The following is a 16,272-nucleotide window of genomic DNA, read 5'->3' on the forward strand; positions in this document are numbered from 1 at the left end:
CTCCCCCTCAGTTGTCAATGTAACACTCTGGGTCAGTGCTGGGAGGAGTCACTGCCCGGCAGCTGCACTGCAAGAGCACAACAGTCACAGAGGACATGGGTGCAAGTGTGGTTACAAGAAGCTGGAGGTCAAGAAGGAGTGAGTTCCAGTTTTTAAAAGGAAGATTTATTTAACAAGTTTCACTTAGCGCAATACACCTAAAAAGGAAATCACAATACAATGAAAGATTAAATCAAGGCCTCAGAATTTTATACGAACACCAAGACCAAAATCCTAAAGTAGCCGTATTGCGTCTCAACATGTTTCCCCCATTAACTTAAAAAAAAAAAAGCTTTAACATGCCTTACAGGATATTAAAAGAAAGAAACTAGAACTAACATGCCAAATGTTCACTTTGATTTTCAGACACAGCTCCTATATTGTTCTTTACAAAAAAGCATCTCTTTCAACATGTATTCAAAACAGTGTTGGATGTAATATGGTATAAGAGCAACATTTAACATAATTCAAACAGCTTTAACCTAAATACGCTTACTGCTTAAATACACTCCTACAACAAAACTAACTTGAGAAACGCTCCAAATTGTTTAACAGTTATAGTCTTTACTTGGTTATTACATCCTAGATGAATGTTCATTTCTGTATGTTCAAAAATACTGAACCTGAAAGGTTTTAAAACAATCCTGAATTCACTTACAGTAAAGCATAAATCACAAGCTCGTATTGCAAAACTGTTAAACTTAGTTTTTTGTTTTTTTGTTTTTTAAAAAAGATGTGACCAAAAGTCAGCGATTGGTTACATTCCCCAGCCACCACTCATGTTGGACATGTTGGACATGCCGCCCATGCCGTTCACTCCCATGGATGCGCGGTTCCCACTGCTGTAGTAGCTGCTGTTCATGGCGCCCTGGCTCCCGGGGTCTGAGGGGGAAACCGACAGCAGGTTCACAGCTGCCTCAGGCCGACTCGAAGCATCCTTGCCCCAACGCCTGTCCTTGCTGGGCCACCTCGTAAATACCGTCTACCGTGCCCAACGCTGCAAAGTGTCAGTTTACAGCTCCGTACCCGAAGTCAGTTATCGGATGTTCAACGACAGCACGAGCTCTGCATCACCCCCCTTCCCAAGCCAGAGCTTTACCACTGCTCTGGGGGAACAGGGAGGACCCAGCCTCCCATGAGCCCCTCCCCCATTTGTACTGTGTTTAAACAAAGCTGGTCTCCAGCTTTTGGATTAAGAAAAGTGATCAGAGCAATGCAAGTCTCAGACTGGCATTTCCTGCCCCTTTTAGAATAGTTTTCCACATTTCCCCCTCTCAGCTCCCCATTGCAGCTTTGAATTGATTCCCACCCCCGCCAATTCCCCAACATTCACAGTAGCCACATCTTATTCAGAGCCTGTGCTGCCCAGGTTATAACACAACCCTTCAACACCAGTGAAGGGCAATGTTAAGCCAGCTGCACCTGGCCCAATGGAAACCAGCAAAGAAATGCTCTTACCATAGCCACTCATGCTGCTTTGTCCTCCGTATCCTCCTCCATAACCCCCACTCAGCTGCTGGTTGCCTGGAGCACCGTAACTGGACTGGCTCCCTTCAAGTTAAGGGTAAAAACATTAAGAACTTGCGGGTCAAGATCTGCTCATCATCAACAAACCCAACCCTCACCCAACCAACAGCCCCTGCACTCTGGCACTACCTTGCTCACACCAAGGGAAGTTTAACATGCTCAAGGAAAGTGATGGGGTTTCTAAAGACATCCCTGCAATCAAGCAGCAACAAGAACTTTAGAAGTTACTTTTACAATTTCTGTGGACTATACTAAACAGGACTGATCTGCACTGTAACATACCCCAAAAGATTTAAACTTGACTTTAAGCAACCTCACACCGGAGTGCTGCCTTTCCAGAAGCACAGCAACTCATTAACTGGAGTCAGTCATTATGCACATGGCTCTGACAGACTTATTTCTGCTCCAGACTGGTTGTGCATCACATCACAGCAATGCTGTGGCTCAGACACAGATACCTCCATTTAAACAAATTGCTCTTCACCTCATCACTTGCCTACACTCCTTTCTCTAGTTTCACTATCAGCATTAGAATTCTACAAACATTTTGTAACCAAATACTATAAAAGCAGTATCCACACAAGCCCCCACCCCAACACCCTCCAGAAAGGAGCCCTCACAGAAACCAACCCCACCTTCATCTCCGAAACCAGCCCAGCTGGGTGTCAGGAGGGTATCTGTCTTAGAGGCACAACTGCAACAGGCATTTAAGACTTGTGCTGCAAACACACATTTTAAATTTTTAAACAATTTTGGGTTTTGCCAGAGCAATTCAGACAATTTCTCCCAATTCCAAGTATCTCTCTCTCACCACCAAGACTCAGCTTGAATGGCAGATCACGTGCCACAGATACATCCTCCAACACCAAACTATGTTCTGGTATCCCCAATAGGGAAGGGGAAGGAGAATAAAAAGGACAGGCATCTCCCCGATTTTGCACTACCACACTCTCAAAGAAGCCATTCATCCCACCTGGCACACCACACTCAGCATATCACAAGTTTATTCAACCTATTAAAGTTTAAATATATTCCATAAAGGTTTATGTACCTGGCAACGTGCTAGTGTTCCAATCTTGGACTACCCCTTCCGACTCCTTGACTGTGTAATTAAGACAGAACGCTGAATTTCAGTTTTGATACCAGGCACACAATAAGGAGAAGCTGTCCAAAACAAGCCAGCTTCCTTCAGTAGCAAATGCTTGTTTCTAAGTGCAGTGAGACTGTTACATACCCATTGCTCCCATCATCTGACTACCATAGGCACCACCAGTTCCTCCTGCTGTAGAATTCAGGAAGAGTTCTACATATCTGTGTTCTGGAAGAAGAAAGTTTTCCCATGAGAGCATTTCACACAAACCCATGCAGCTTGTCTCACTGCAAGTAAAGCTGCAGTGAAATCTTTGGCATTCCAGTTGCAGCAGATGCACTACACTGCAATGCTGTCAGTTCCACCTCTTCTGAGCAGTCAGACTTACGCATATTTGCTTTGTCTTTGGACATAGCAGCCACTGCGTCCTCATGAGTAGCAAATTCCACATCTGCCTCTCCGGTTACTCTGCCATCTGGTCCAATTTCAATGTGTACTCTTACAGGGTTCAGAGGTGAGAAGAACTACACATGGAATAGTCACACAGATTAAAACGCACCAATGCAACAGTTTGGGTTCACAACAAGCCACTTTCTCCAGAGGAACACTCCAGCTGCAGCGCAGCTGGCATGTCCCACAAGGACCCCAGGGCCTGAAGCCATGCACTGGGGAGCAGCACGTGACACTCACGTTGTAGATGTCGTTCTCCGTGGCTCTGTAGGGCAGACCTCGCATGTGGACGCAGTGGCCGGTCGTGCTCTGGAAGGTGGACGATCCGTCGCCGTACCTGTGGTCCGACATCCCTGCGGAGAAAAGAGTCCATTCTAGGTCTTTCAGATGTATTTGAGTTTCTTTTGGGACATGTCGTAAGTTCAGTTACTGTTCCTATTAGAGATCCTTACCTCTTCCAAATCTATCAGAACCAAACCCATAGCCATCATTATACCCATTGTAGTCATCATAACCTCCATAACCTAGAAACAGATTGGACATGTTCATTTCAACTACACAAAGATCCAAATAAACTTTCATTTCGACTACAGAAAGATCCAAATACACAGTACACACTGCAAACAACGACTACTACAACATTTCATTTCTTCTACAAGAATTAAGGCCAAGGACACATACACAGCTGGGGAGACACTACCAGGTCCAGGAGTTGCTGCTTTTCAAACAAGCAGCTCCCTGGTCCCCCGTGCACTTACCTCCTCCGTAGGCTCCACGCCTCATTCTCTCCAAGCTACTTCCTCGACCCAGGCTGTTGTATCCGCGCGTCAGGCCGGGCCTGTCGTACGGACCAGGTCTCTGCATGGCCAACAGCTTGCGGGGAGGGTCATAGTGAGTGCGCACCTCTGCTCGACTACTCTTGAAGATCTCAATGTACCTACAAGTGTTTGCACAGGGAGAAGTCAGCCCCTGATTCCTTCCACAAACACAACTTCACATTACAACAAGCTATTTAGTCATAGCCTTGACACTGGCAGTTATTTTAAGCCAGGTTTCCTTACATTATATAGGCAATGACATTCTATTATTAGCACTACATTACATTTAAATCAGTGTATTTTCAAGAAATTAAAATTACTGAAGGGTTTATGTGCTCCTCATACTTTGCAGTATCCCAGCCTTAAGGGTGGGGGAGCAATATCGATTCCCCACCCACCTCCCCCCAATTTAAAATGTTAGTCAAACAATGTAGGAGGGACCAGTGTCCACTCAACTCAGCACTGTTGCTCAAGGCAACGGAAACAGAGGGTTAAAAACCCGATCTCCACCGAGAGTTTAACCCATCAGGATGCCACAAGAAGCTCTGCATGTACTATTGAACCCAGCCTATGCTTCAATGATTCAGCGTAGGCAAAAGGTGCATGCTTCAATGAATAATAGTCACAAATAAAATTGAATAAAAACCCTTTGTGACAATTTCTTGAAAGCTATGCTTATTACATTGAAGATTAATACAAGTAAGTAAATTTGTTACATTTCAACTTATAAAACAAGTTTAGAAAGTATCACATTTTCTTATGGTAGTAAGAATACTGTGCATGTCTTTAGAGCTAAAGGTAGAATTGGTGCTATTTGAGAAGTTAAAGCCATAGTCTCTCAACTTTGTCATTTCCAAGCTATAGTTTTGAATGCCTGTTATTACTTATTTTCCAAAGCACATTTTAGTTTAGGCCAATTTTATCTTGTATTTTTGGGTAGATTTAAAACAGCTTGTGCCACACACACTGCAGCAATCAATACCTCTACTCATCACCAAGTTAGAAACCGAAATACTACTCTGATTTGGGCGTTAACACTTTCAGAAGAGAGAATATGGATTTAATTGTTTACCATAAGAAAAGTGACAGAGCCAACCAACCATCCATCCCCACCTGTGCCCTATTCTTTCCTTGTGTTTCTTTAGAGCCTTTTCAGCTATTTCCTGTGAAGCAAACTGCACGAAGGCCTCCCCCGTACTCCTCCCCTGGAAGTCCACCGGCAATGTTATCCCATTTGGCACGATTTCCAACCCTTCAACCCAAGGACAAATAACCCCAGTAGGGGGGCAATATTAACATCACAAGCCCAGTCATGAGTTTTTTCTTATAGCTTTAAAAACACCAGAATTTAAACACTTTTAAGAGAATGGTATGTTGATTCTAGAACACCAGAATAAAAAAAAAGGCATGTCAACAAAGAGCTCCATGATCACATACCATTCAGTTCAGGTTCTTAACCCACCCTGCAGAGCTCAGAAATGCTCTGAAGGTGAAGGACAGCCCCTCAGAGAAGGCATCTAATGCAGGGTGCGTTAAGAACTTCACACATTATTACAAACCTCGTCAATTCTCTGAAAGTATTTAAGATGAACTTTTAAAGAGAACTTAAATTCAAATACAGCAAGTTAAACAGCTTTATACAGAACAAATAATTCTACTAGAAGTAACTCAGGTAAAATAATTAGTCTTATGCAAACATCAAGTTCCAGCACTGGTTTGTTGTTTTTAAACTTTAGGAGTGCTTAATTAAGAAAAAAATCATGAAGTAATTTTCAAGTATTAGTTCCTGAACAGAAGAGACATATTTTCTATATTAAGCACATTAACAACTTATAAATCTTGAATTACTTCACCATGTAAGAAAAAAACAGCTTAAAATGCACATGCTTAGAAATTGCTCTTTTCATATCACCAATTCAGAAAACAAAAAACAAGTTCTGAGATTGTAAAATTGGAAATATTTCTACTATTTTTAAAGCAAAACAGCAAGCTCAATAATATCTTGTTATAGCAAAACATTTAGAAATCTAGTATTCCAAAAATAATAACAAGTGAAATTTTAAACAATCAACAGATTCCATTCTTAGACATTTTAATAGTCTAATTCCAGTTTGTAAAACATAAAACAGCTGCAAAAAAAAGTAAAAATTAGTCAAAACAAGACATTATCTCTTCATCCATAAAAACTCTGAGCTAGGCAACATCAAGGGTCTGGTAGGTGTTTTTTTCCCCCATAGGAAGAGAAAGGGGCAAACCTGGAAATCTGTACTTGGGCGGAATTCAGCAGGTTTTCTCTGAATTTCATTCAATACTAGCTCTATGTTGGGAAGAGGTCATGGGCACTTACTGAGAACCTGCTCCTCACAGAGCCCAGTGGTGAGGGTGATCTACATCCTTCACTGACCAGGGCCAACCAGCCAAGGCTGGTGGGGGGAAATATCCTCCCACATGCACTGTTCACCTTTATTTGGAAAGCAAGTTTTCTATAATCATTACTTGGAACACAGTAGGTCCCACCAAGTATAAATTTCAGTACCTTTTTGGCATTCTCTAAATTATTTAATTATCAAGGACTTTAGGAAGTGATCCAAAGGACTCCTCATGCCCAGAAAACTAGTGAAGAATTGGTTTATTTACTTTTAATACCCATGAAAATACTGTTGGAAGTACTACTGGGCAATCCATGCTTGTTTGGTTTGTTGGGTTTTTTTTTTTAGCATAAACCAATAGTGCTATAGCTACTACTTTTATCCCACATACCTGAAAAAAACTGTACAATTTCTTCTTTACTACAGCCAAATGGGAGTCCTCTAAGACGTACAAAACCATCATTAGCTGTATCAGGGCTGTTGGGACCAGTATGCTTCAGAACCCAATCCATTTCAACGTTGTTTGACTTGAAAACTGTAAAAGGCACTTAGAATTAATGCATTCAGGAGTAGGGAAGAGTTTTTAAAAAGGCATTTGCCTTGAAACTAGTCAACTTATGATATGTAAGTCCATTTGTCCTTTCACATGCATTTTAAACAGACAAAAACAGCAATTAACCAAAAACCCATCAAGCACAAACACAGCGCAGTCAGTTACTAGACCAACTGAATCAAACCTTCAACATATCTGTGTCCCATTGTTTCTCTGTCTTTTTTCAGGGCCAATTTCACATCCTCCTCTGACTCAAGTTCAGCAAATGCTTCTCCACTTGGTCTGCCCTCCCTGGTGTAGATGAAACGGATACCCAAAGCCCCATTCAGAATCTTGCAATCTGAAAGTGAAACAAGGCCAGACTCACGTTAATTACATAAACAGTGTTACTTTGGAAGTTTCAGAGAGCCTAAAAACAAAAAGGTACTGAGTATCAATTATATCAAGAGAACAAAACCAGCAGCATTCTTTTTACAACTTTAAACTAACCAATTAACTAAGACGCTAATTAAAGTTACCGTTCTAGTCAAGCCTACCTACAGATCAATATTAAGGATAACCCAAAATAAGCTATTTTCAAAGCTTTTCTGCCTCAAGTTGAACTTAACTTTCTTATTAGCATGAAATAAGGAATAGTAACGATCAGTGTAAGTGTAATAAATGAAAACAGAACCAAGTCAATACATCAGAATTCTAAAGCAGTTTTAAGAGCTCCAGTTGCTGCAGAAAGCACGTATTTATCACCACTATTTATTACTGCAGAATGCTAACAAACTGGGGAAGGACACACACGCTAAACACTTAACAAGAGTCTATTGGGATAATACAAGAACTAAACTAATCTAGCTTCAAAATTCTTGCTTCAGGCTGAACTTTTTTTAGAATAAAACCTTCTCCCTCCTGGTTGCTCAAGCAGCAAAGGCAGTCGTGGCTATCCCATCAAATCAGACTAAGCCCCTTTGTGTTGAGTTCCCACTAGCATGAACTAGACTCTGCACAACAGGTTCTGGCTGAACTTGTTACACTACAAACTGCACCAGCTACTGAATATCTCCTGCAACTGCTCACTACAGCACTCCTACTGCCACAGTCCCTGGTGGGGACCCAGAACTGACTGCAGAGCCCGGCCCCTCTCCCACACTCTTATTCCCCCACAGCCTCACTTACCGGAGAAGAATCTCTGCACCTCCTCGGTGGAGCAGGACCAAGGCAGCCCCCGGACTTTCACCACGTATCCCTCGCTGCTCTCCGAGTTGAGCATCACATTGGGAGTGAGGTTCTGCTCCGTCTCAGCTTCTGTGGTTGCTAGAAAGACCAAAACGGGCCCTTTGAGATGCTACTCAGCACGGCCGCCACCCGCACCCCCTCAGAGCGCCCGGCGGCCCCCCTGGCCTGTGCCCCGGCCCTCCCTGATCCTCCTCTGCCTCGGGCGCTGCCACCTCACACACACGGCGCCGCTCCCGCCCCCGGCCCGCGCCCTGCCCCTTCCCCGCACGCACACATGGTGGGGCTCCGCGCTGGTTCTAGGGCTCCGAGCCTGATCCGCTGTCCAGAGAGCGCCTAGTCCCGGTCAGGCAGCAGCGAGCGGGCGAGCCTGTGGCGAGAGCGCGCTAGGAAATGGCGGCGGGTGCTCCCGCTTCCGCTGGGCCGGGCCTTCCTCCGCACAAAGAGTGCGGTCCCAGACGCCGCCCTGGCGGGCCCGCGGCCCCCGGCGATGGCACAGCGCCCGCGGCCGGTTCGCAAAGAGCGGCGTGTGGCGAGCGGGTACCGAGCACCGCTAGCCTTGCACCGAGCACGGGACCGGCAGCGGCGTGGCCGGGGCGGGTAAGGGGCGCATGTGCCCCGGTGGTGCCCGGCCCCGCCCCCGAGACCCCGCGCGCCGCCTGTGCGCATGCGCCGCCCGCCCGCCGCGCCGAACAAAGCCCCGGCCCGCGCGCCCTGGGCGCCGCTCGCTCACTGCGCGTGCCCCGCGCGCTGCCGCCCCCGCCCCGGCCCGGCGCGGCCCCGCGTGGCGCGGACAGCGGAGCGCTCTGGCTGCACACACCGTGCGTGGGAACTAGCACTTACCAGCTTCAAAGGCTGACGCTACCCCACGTGAAACAATCTGCTCGCTTCGGTCACTGAAGCCTGGTGTGTTTGGAGGAGATGGGGAAAGAAGAGACAATGGGTCACAATTATCATAAAAGAACGGAAAAAGTTACTTCCCTCCCATTTCCTCCAAACACACCAGACCTAGCTAGATTTCACCTTGAATCTCAGTATTACGGAGGAGGAAAGAGTAAACTGGGATAACTCATCATCTAAGAATCCTCCTTCCCCTTCCCCCTTGGACAGCCAGCTCATGTTTCAACTTAGTCTGCGCAGGTGATAGAGGACCCACGCCTGGAGTTAAGCGGGCTCCTAGAGCCCCGACACTGGTATTTGGAGCCCAGAAGCTGCTCTGAATAGTCTCCAGATGAACACTCATCCCACGATTGTTTCTTCTCCAGTCAGTACCAAAACAGACTGAGCCTACATTGCCTCATCTCTCACGTAACTGTTTGATGTGTTCCAGACTACTAACAACTACCCCACCCCCACAGCCAGAGGCTTTTTTACTTCATTTTTTTAAGTGCATACTCAAGCTTATGTAAATAAATCAAACAATATGGCGAACTAGTTTACAGAAATGCAAATTAGATCAGTAAGTGGAACCGTGCTAGTCACTTCCTGCACAAAGCTCTCTTTCTCCATTTCACTTGCCGAACGCCCATTTTGTAACACCGCGGGGCGGCAGGAGCTGGAAGGAGCGGGGCAGCAGCGGCGGGGGAGGGGGCAGCGCCTCCGCCTCTTCCCGGGGAGGATCGGCGGGAAGCGGCCATCCCGCCCACACGCCTGGCGGGACTCTTAAAGCGGGCCGGAGCAGCTGGGAGCCCTTAGAGTTCCCGCTCGGCACTGCCATGTCTACCCCCGCCAAGCGGCACTGCCAGAGCCCCGCCGGCTCCCTCGAATCCAGCTTCCAGAAACGCATCAAGAAGATTTCCATCGAGGGGAACATCGGTGAGCTCGGCGGTGCGGGAGGCGGCACGCGGCTCAGGGTGGTGTGGGAGTCCGAGGGGAGAAGGAAGAGGTGGGGTGGTGGTGTCAGGCCGAGAGCATCCCAAGGGGCTGGGATCCCACGGGAGATTGGGGAAAAGAGAGGGGCGGCTATGGCGCTTGTCCCCCCCCGGGTCTGCGGGCAGAGGGGGCTCTGCAGGGAGCCCGCAGCGGGACCCGAACCCGTAGCAAGGCTGGGGCGGATGGGAGCCCCCCGGGGCAGGGTGCCGGTCAGTCACACCGAGGCGCGGGGCGGGCTCGGGATCACAAACCCCCGGTGCCCCCGGGGCTGCAGCGCTCGTTGGCGCGCACCCGCCCGCGCCGAGCCCCGGCGCCTGCGCAGCCGCTCCCTCGCTCTCGCCCCAAGCCCCGCCCACCGCGGCAGCTCCTAAAATGTCGGCTGCTCCTCGGCCGCCCTTATCGCCCGCCCGGCCGGGCGCGGCCCCTCTGGCGCAGCAGATTAGCCCCGTTCGCTTCTCGGCGCACCCAGCCGGGCCCGCGCCCCAACAGCCTCTAACCACCCTCAAACTGCCCCCTGTCCATCAGGAGCTCCAGAGCAATAAACCCCCCCAACCCTTTGTGAACTGCTCTAATCTTCCGCAGCTGCGGGGAAGTCAACGTTTGTCAGGCTGCTGGAGAAACACAGCGATGAGTGGGAGATCATCCCCGAGCCCATCGCTAAGTGGTGCAACATCCAGACAGCCGAGGATGAGTATGAGGTAGGTGCGCAGGATTTGGGCCGCAAGAAACTGCAGGGAGTTCCACAGCCAGGGGAGCTATGCCAAAATCCAGCTATACTTAGCCTTCAGCAGCCAGAGTCATCCCCACTATCATACCACAGTTGGTCAGGCACTCAAATGGTAAAGGAAAGATACTACTGAATGTATAGTCCAAATCACATCCCCTACTCCACGGGAATCACACTAAAATCTGGAACAAACTACTCAAAGAAGCAGTCAGGAAAACCACCATCACTTGAGGAAAAAACAGTCTCTTATGCCTAAGCATTTTCTTAGTAATAAAAAGAATGCCAAGAATTCTTACCTAAACATATCAGAATTTTGGATTGAGAAATGCAGTATAATTATATAAGCTTTTTTTCTTGCCTTCCAGGAACTTTCAACATCTCAGAAGAGCGGAGGAAACTTACTTCAAATGCTGTATGACAAACCCACAAGATGGGCTTACACATTTCAGACTTACGCGTGCTTGAGCCGAGTAAAAGCACAATTAAAACCTGTCTCAGCCAAGCTACATGAAGCAGAGCATCCAGTGCAATTTTTCGAGAGATCTGTGTACAGCGACAGGTAATTAATTACTCTCACAGCACAGCAAGACATGGAGCTAAGGAAACACTTAAACTAGTATCTGCAAAGAAGCCCTTTGCAGATTAGGGCATTATTTTTCAATACCATCATTCTGTTCTAATGACAAATGTTTTAGTAGTTCACTTCTGTCATTCCTGGCATGAGACTTACGTCTTTCATTGCAGATACGTGTTTGCTTCTAACCTGTTCGAGTCTGGAAACATTAATGAAACAGAGTGGTCTATTTATCAGGACTGGCATACATGGCTTTTGAATCAGTTTCAATCAGATATAGAGCTGGACGGCATGATCTATCTCAGAACCACACCTCAGGTATGCTCACTAAAAATGGAGGTTCTAAAGTTGCAATTTCCTTTTCCAGAGGCTTAAGAGGGTACAAAAAAGTTATTCTAGATTTAATTCGTTTATGTTCAGCCATGCATTTAAAATTAAAGCTCATTTATGTCTAGCATTAGTCCTTCCAAGTTAAGGGCCACTTGATCCCTTTAGCTGATTTAACCTACAACACACTATAAGTGACTTTTTTTTTTTCTCTTTTTTTCCCCCCAGAAATGCATGGAAAGGCTACAGATGAGGGGAAGAGAAGAGGAGCAAGGAATTGAGCTTGAGTATTTGGAAAACCTCCACTATAAACATGAAACCTGGCTTTATGAAAGGACTATGAGGTAGGAACCCATCTTCTGTAGCAAGTTTCAACTTGAAGGCAGTTGGATGAACTTATATTTACACCCACGTCAGGTTTCAAGAGATGGAACTTAATCGAACTGAAAAACCTTTGTTAAGCATTAGCCTTAACTAGGAAGCTTTACAGTAGTAACTCCAGCAAGGATATGGATTTTACTAATTGGAGGGACTCAGAACAGGACACTTAAAATGGTGTTCAGTGGCCAATCACATTCATTTCTCACCGTGCAGTTTCTGTTGCAATTTCAGGGGCAGACAAGGCCCCAACTACCTTTAAACTAGCAGGACTGTATTTCAACGAAGTTTAAATATTAATCCTAACTTCAATTTGAACAATGATCAGAAAGGGTTTTGGCAGACCTGTTAAACACAAGAAACCTAATCAGCAACTGAGTGATCTCTGCACACCTTCCCTCAACTTCCTTATTGACTCTTACTGGCTTTCCCATCTAAGGAATCTATGAACGTGAAAGCAGACTCCAGATTTTTCCCTAGAGGAGTCCAAAATAGTCAACTGAATGGGAAGCATTACAATTCCAGGAAAAGTACATTATCAGCTTGATCTACGTGCTAATGTTTCACATAGGATGACCCAAATGCTTAGGAGACAGAAAGGAGTGCATAGTGTGGAATTTGGGAATGATTATGTTGTGAACTCATCCCAAACTCCTAAGGAAGCATTTCCTGTGTTTGTAATAGGAACATTTAAGTGTGCAAGCACAAGTTAGAATGTTGTTCAGCACACGTACTGCATTTTGGAAATGCTTTCCACACTCAGAAGAAAGACTACTGCTCCCATCTGTTCCTAAACTGAAGCCAAAATGTTCTTGTTTATGTCCAAGATGTTTTAAATACCAGTCTTATAACCCGATAAACAGGTCATCCTTATGAAAGGAAGCTTTAAAAATACATCTTGGTAAGTGGATTAGGTAAGGGAGACACAGGGCAAGGGAAACTTTGAAAAAAATACTCCGTCTTACAAAATCACTTCCTGGTAATTGATTCCGTGGCAAGAATGAGATAAAAGAAATAAAGGTTAAAATCACCTTCCCCCCCCACCTTGTACATTACAGACAGATACTAAGAGTCCAGATTTGTGAAATACATGAAGAGCAACTAAGGACTAACTTCACATGGGCTTTACATTTAAGTAATGGGCATCAGTCAAGAGCAAGGGTCTTGAATGCACAGTATTTCACGTAGTTTTTACTCAAACTATGTTCTTCCATTTAACAGAGTCGATTTTGAGAACATTAAGGAGATTCCTATCCTAGTTTTGGATGTTAATAAGGATTTTAAGAATGATAAAATTAAACAAGAGTACCTGATTGATAAAGTAAGTATCAAGTATGGGGGGGGTTTGCATATGCTTTTCTTCTGCAGTTATCACACAAGCAGTAACACGTCCAAACAAAGTTGGGAGGGAATGTAAATAACCATTCGAAGAGACAAGATGATAATAAAGAGGTCACTTCGGTCGAAGTGATGTTTACCAGTTCCAAAGAATGGCAAGACTTGGGAAGTAAATGCCAAAAGGAATTTGGTGGAGTAGTTTAGCTAGTCCATAGGAAAAAACCCTCCACCTACTATTTAAAAGCATGAGGAAGTGCTCTCCTAGCAAACCCTATAAACGTTTTTCCTCATCTTGTTCTGGGTCATCAATTTGAGATTACTGAAGAATGACTCCTATAAGCCAATACTAATTCCCTCAATTAAACAGCTCTAAATAAACTGGGAAGGGGAACACAAGGATGAATTGTGGAGGCATTTGCCATAACACCTTCACAAAAACCAGCAATTAATAGCTTAGTTTTGAACAGACACTTAGACATGCCATTTTCTACCTTGCCCCTCTGAAAGACCACATGCATTTCAGGTCATAAATTAAATGTAGGGGTAAAACATGACTGGAAAAATATAGTAACAGACGACTTATTCCCAAACAAAGGGAAAAAACTGGTACTTTAGCTTTTAATGCGCCGAATAATTGATTTTTTTTTTTTGATAGGTCAAGTCGTTCCTGACTTCTTTAGAAGATGAAAATTAATTCGAATAACGAGTCCCTGAAATCCACCGAACAACCTTGGGTGTTCAAAAATTTACTTTAAACAAATGCATTATCTGTATAGCTTATTTTTAAGCAAGCCTGAAATGTAAAAACAGAGTTTGGGGTTTGTTTATGTTTTTCCTTCTCTGATCTCTGTGGGTTTTCATAGATCTTTCTGTAAAGCTAAAAAGAATAAGTATGTGGTGCTTTGATAATTTTTTTCCTGTATATTCTCTGCTATTTAATAAAGATTTAAAAGTCCTATTGCCTCTCGAGTGTCTCTCCCCACGGGGCAGCTCAGCGGTTGCCAGAGGCCGACACCTAGTAAACAGAGAGCAGGCGCTGAGCAGGGTTGTTTTGCAATAACTGGCACGGGTTCACCATTTTAAGACGAGACTGTCATGGCGTCCAGAAACCTTTACTTTCAACTTCTGCTTTACTGAGTGGCCGTTTCCACCGGATTTACGCTATGTAAGGCTGGACGTTAGACCTGCAATAAACTGCAATTCACGCTTATCTGGTTGGCGATCTGACGCCCACCCCCCGCACGGGGAGGGCCCGCGGGCGCGGCAGCGGCGCTGGGGGCGGGACAGCGGCCCCGGAGAGCCCCCGCGGCCCCGCCCGGCACGGCGCACGCGGCGGGGGGAGCGAGCGGCGCACGCGGCCGGGCCCGTGCCCCCCCCCCCCCCCCTCCTCCCCCGCGCCGCTCTGAGGCCTCCGTTGGGCCTCCGCGGCGCCGGGCCCGGGAGAACGGCACCACGAGGGGCCGATGGCCCATCCCCGCTCCCCCCCGCCGTTCCCTCCCCGCCCGCTATCGCTAGGTCTTACCCAAGCCGGGGATCTCGCCCTCGGTCTCCTCGGTGTGACAAGGGTCCATCTTGGCCGCGCCTTCCCCGCAGGGGCCGCACGAAGAACAAAGCTGGGCGGGGGCGCTGAAGCGCTGCGCGAACAGAAACAAAAGCTCAGCGGCGGCCGAAGGGGAGACCGGGGAAGGCGGATCGGGGCTCCGCAGAGGGTTTCTCAGCAATCCCGAAGGGATGGGCCGCGATGCAGCTGCCGGTGCTGCCGGTACCCCCCTCTCGCTCGGGCTGCGCACCGCCCGTTCCGCGCCTATAAATGGCCGCCGGCCGCGCAGCGCCGCGAGCTGACGTCACGCGCCGCCCGCCCCCGCCAGCCAATGGCCGCGTGACAAATTGAACGCAGCCAGTCACGTCCGGCCCCCCGCGCGCGCGGTGCGGGGAGGGGGGGGGAATAATGGAGGGGGGAGCGCGCGACCGCCCCGGGGGTCCCGCGAGCCCCTGTGCCCCCTGCGCCCGCCGGGGGACCCGAGTTCGAGTCCTCAGGGACCCAAGTTCGAGTCTCTGTCCCCCAGCCTCGGCTCCGGTCCGAGTCCCGCCCCGGCCCGTTCCGCTCCCCGGTTCCCGAACATGGCGGCGGCCTTGTTCCTCCCCCCCACAGCCGCCCCGCCGCCCCCCACCCGTCCCCGTTCCCCCGGCGCCCCCCGCTCACGGCGAGCTGCGGCCGCGGGGCTCCGGCGGCGATCGGCGACTCCGCGCACTGCAGCACCGCCCGCCGCTCGTGTCAGCTGGGCTCGGCTCCGCCTCCCGCCGCGGCGGGGGCCGGGCCCGGCGGGGCCTGCGCGGGCCTGGCCCGGGAGGCCTTGGGGTCTGCCGCAGCTCCCGGGGCCGCTGTGTGGCAGCCCGGGCGTGGGGAGCGCGGCCCGATCCGGGCAGGCCCCCTCGGGAACCGCCGGAGCTGTTTGGGTTTGGGGCAGGAGGTTCCCGTGCTGGAGCTGCCCCTGAAATCCCCGAGCGGGTGCTGGGAATGGCCGCCTCTCACATGCCCTCGGCGCCCTCACGCCGCGCTCTCCCGGCCAGACCCACAAAGAACCATGAGCTGAAGCAGCTTCAGGTTAAAATAGCTGCAAGGGAGCTTTGCTGTGGGATTGAACAGATAAGAGGTGACCTTAGGACTGTGGAGGTGTGGCATCGACTCCGAGCTTTGTTTCTGGCCCAGTGTTACTGAGTGTATAGCAAATCCCTTTGCTAATCCCCGTTGAGGCCTTTGCGTTTCTAGCAGTGAGATAACGATCAATTTTGGCTTTTTATACTGCGTATTAATAGTCATACACTAGGATACACTTACTATATGTCATTTTATTACTCCTGGTTGGTATTTTTAGTCCCCATTACTGCATTTGAAGAAGAACAGAAAATGGGTTTTCTGTTGTTTATGCATCATGATCCACGTGATTAAATGGCTTTAAAGAGAGCTGTAATGGCTGTTCTCTTG

General features: G+C 47.8%; 2 protein-coding genes across 13 annotated transcripts; one reads left to right on the forward strand and one right to left on the reverse strand.

Moving 5' to 3' along the window:
- Positions 1 to 143: 143 nt before the first annotated feature.
- HNRNPH1 (heterogeneous nuclear ribonucleoprotein H1) lies at positions 144 to 15,637 on the reverse strand. 12 transcript variants are annotated; one of them, XM_066329113.1, is made up of 16 exons: positions 15,490 to 15,637; positions 14,809 to 14,920; positions 8,914 to 8,973; positions 8,014 to 8,151; positions 7,031 to 7,186; positions 6,685 to 6,828; positions 5,038 to 5,176; positions 3,865 to 4,043; positions 3,559 to 3,630; positions 3,347 to 3,480; positions 3,045 to 3,180; positions 2,801 to 2,884; positions 2,618 to 2,668; positions 2,202 to 2,285; positions 1,498 to 1,590; positions 144 to 921 (listed from the first exon to the last, which is right to left on the reverse strand). In XM_066329113.1, exons 2-16 carry the CDS (start codon positions 14,855 to 14,857, stop codon positions 797 to 799), a joined length of 1,644 nt encoding a protein of 547 aa, XP_066185210.1. In that variant the 5' UTR covers positions 14,858 to 14,920; positions 15,490 to 15,637; the 3' UTR covers positions 144 to 796. The 12 variants fall into 12 exon arrangements, with proteins under 12 accessions (XP_066185210.1, XP_066185216.1, XP_066185213.1 ...); XM_066329119.1 differs by lacking the exon at positions 8,914 to 8,973; XM_066329116.1 differs by lacking the exon at positions 15,490 to 15,637 and having other exon boundaries at positions 3,347 to 3,459; positions 14,809 to 15,147.
- LOC136367472 (deoxycytidine kinase 2) lies at positions 9,586 to 14,242 on the forward strand. The gene is made up of 7 exons (XM_066329125.1): positions 9,586 to 9,885; positions 10,525 to 10,640; positions 11,035 to 11,228; positions 11,414 to 11,561; positions 11,799 to 11,914; positions 13,170 to 13,269; positions 13,942 to 14,242. Exons 1-7 carry the CDS (start codon positions 9,786 to 9,788, stop codon positions 13,978 to 13,980), a joined length of 813 nt encoding a protein of 270 aa, XP_066185222.1. The 5' UTR covers positions 9,586 to 9,785; the 3' UTR covers positions 13,981 to 14,242.
- Positions 15,638 to 16,272: the final 635 nt, after the last annotated feature.

The sequence above is a fragment of the Sylvia atricapilla genome, chromosome 14, assembly GCF_009819655.1.
Source record: "Sylvia atricapilla isolate bSylAtr1 chromosome 14, bSylAtr1.pri, whole genome shotgun sequence".
Lineage (NCBI taxonomy): Eukaryota > Metazoa > Chordata > Aves > Passeriformes > Sylviidae > Sylvia > Sylvia atricapilla.

Bases quoted from the DNA above. Each gene is read 5' to 3' on its own strand.
- LOC136367472 (XM_066329125.1), top strand. From the start codon at position 9,786: ATGTCTACCCCCGCCAAGCGGCACTGCCAGAGCCCCGCCGGCTCCCTC. The intron at 9,886-10,524 runs GTGAGCTCGGCG...AATCTTCCGCAG, and splicing joins TTCCATCGAGGGGAACATCG to CTGCGGGGAAGTCAACGTTT. The intron at 11,562-11,798 runs GTATGCTCACTA...TTTTCCCCCCAG, and splicing joins ATCTCAGAACCACACCTCAG to AAATGCATGGAAAGGCTACA.
- HNRNPH1 (XM_066329113.1), bottom strand. From the start codon at position 14,857: ATGGACCCTTGTCACACCGAGGAGACCGAGGGCGAGATCCCCGGCTTG. The intron at 3,481-3,558 runs GTAAGGATCTCT...TGAAAGACCTAG, and splicing joins TTCTGATAGATTTGGAAGAG to AATGGACTCTTTTCTCCGCA. The intron at 1,591-2,201 runs GTGGGGTTGGTT...CTTAACTTGAAG, and splicing joins GGCTGGTTTCGGAGATGAAG to GGAGCCAGTCCAGTTACGGT.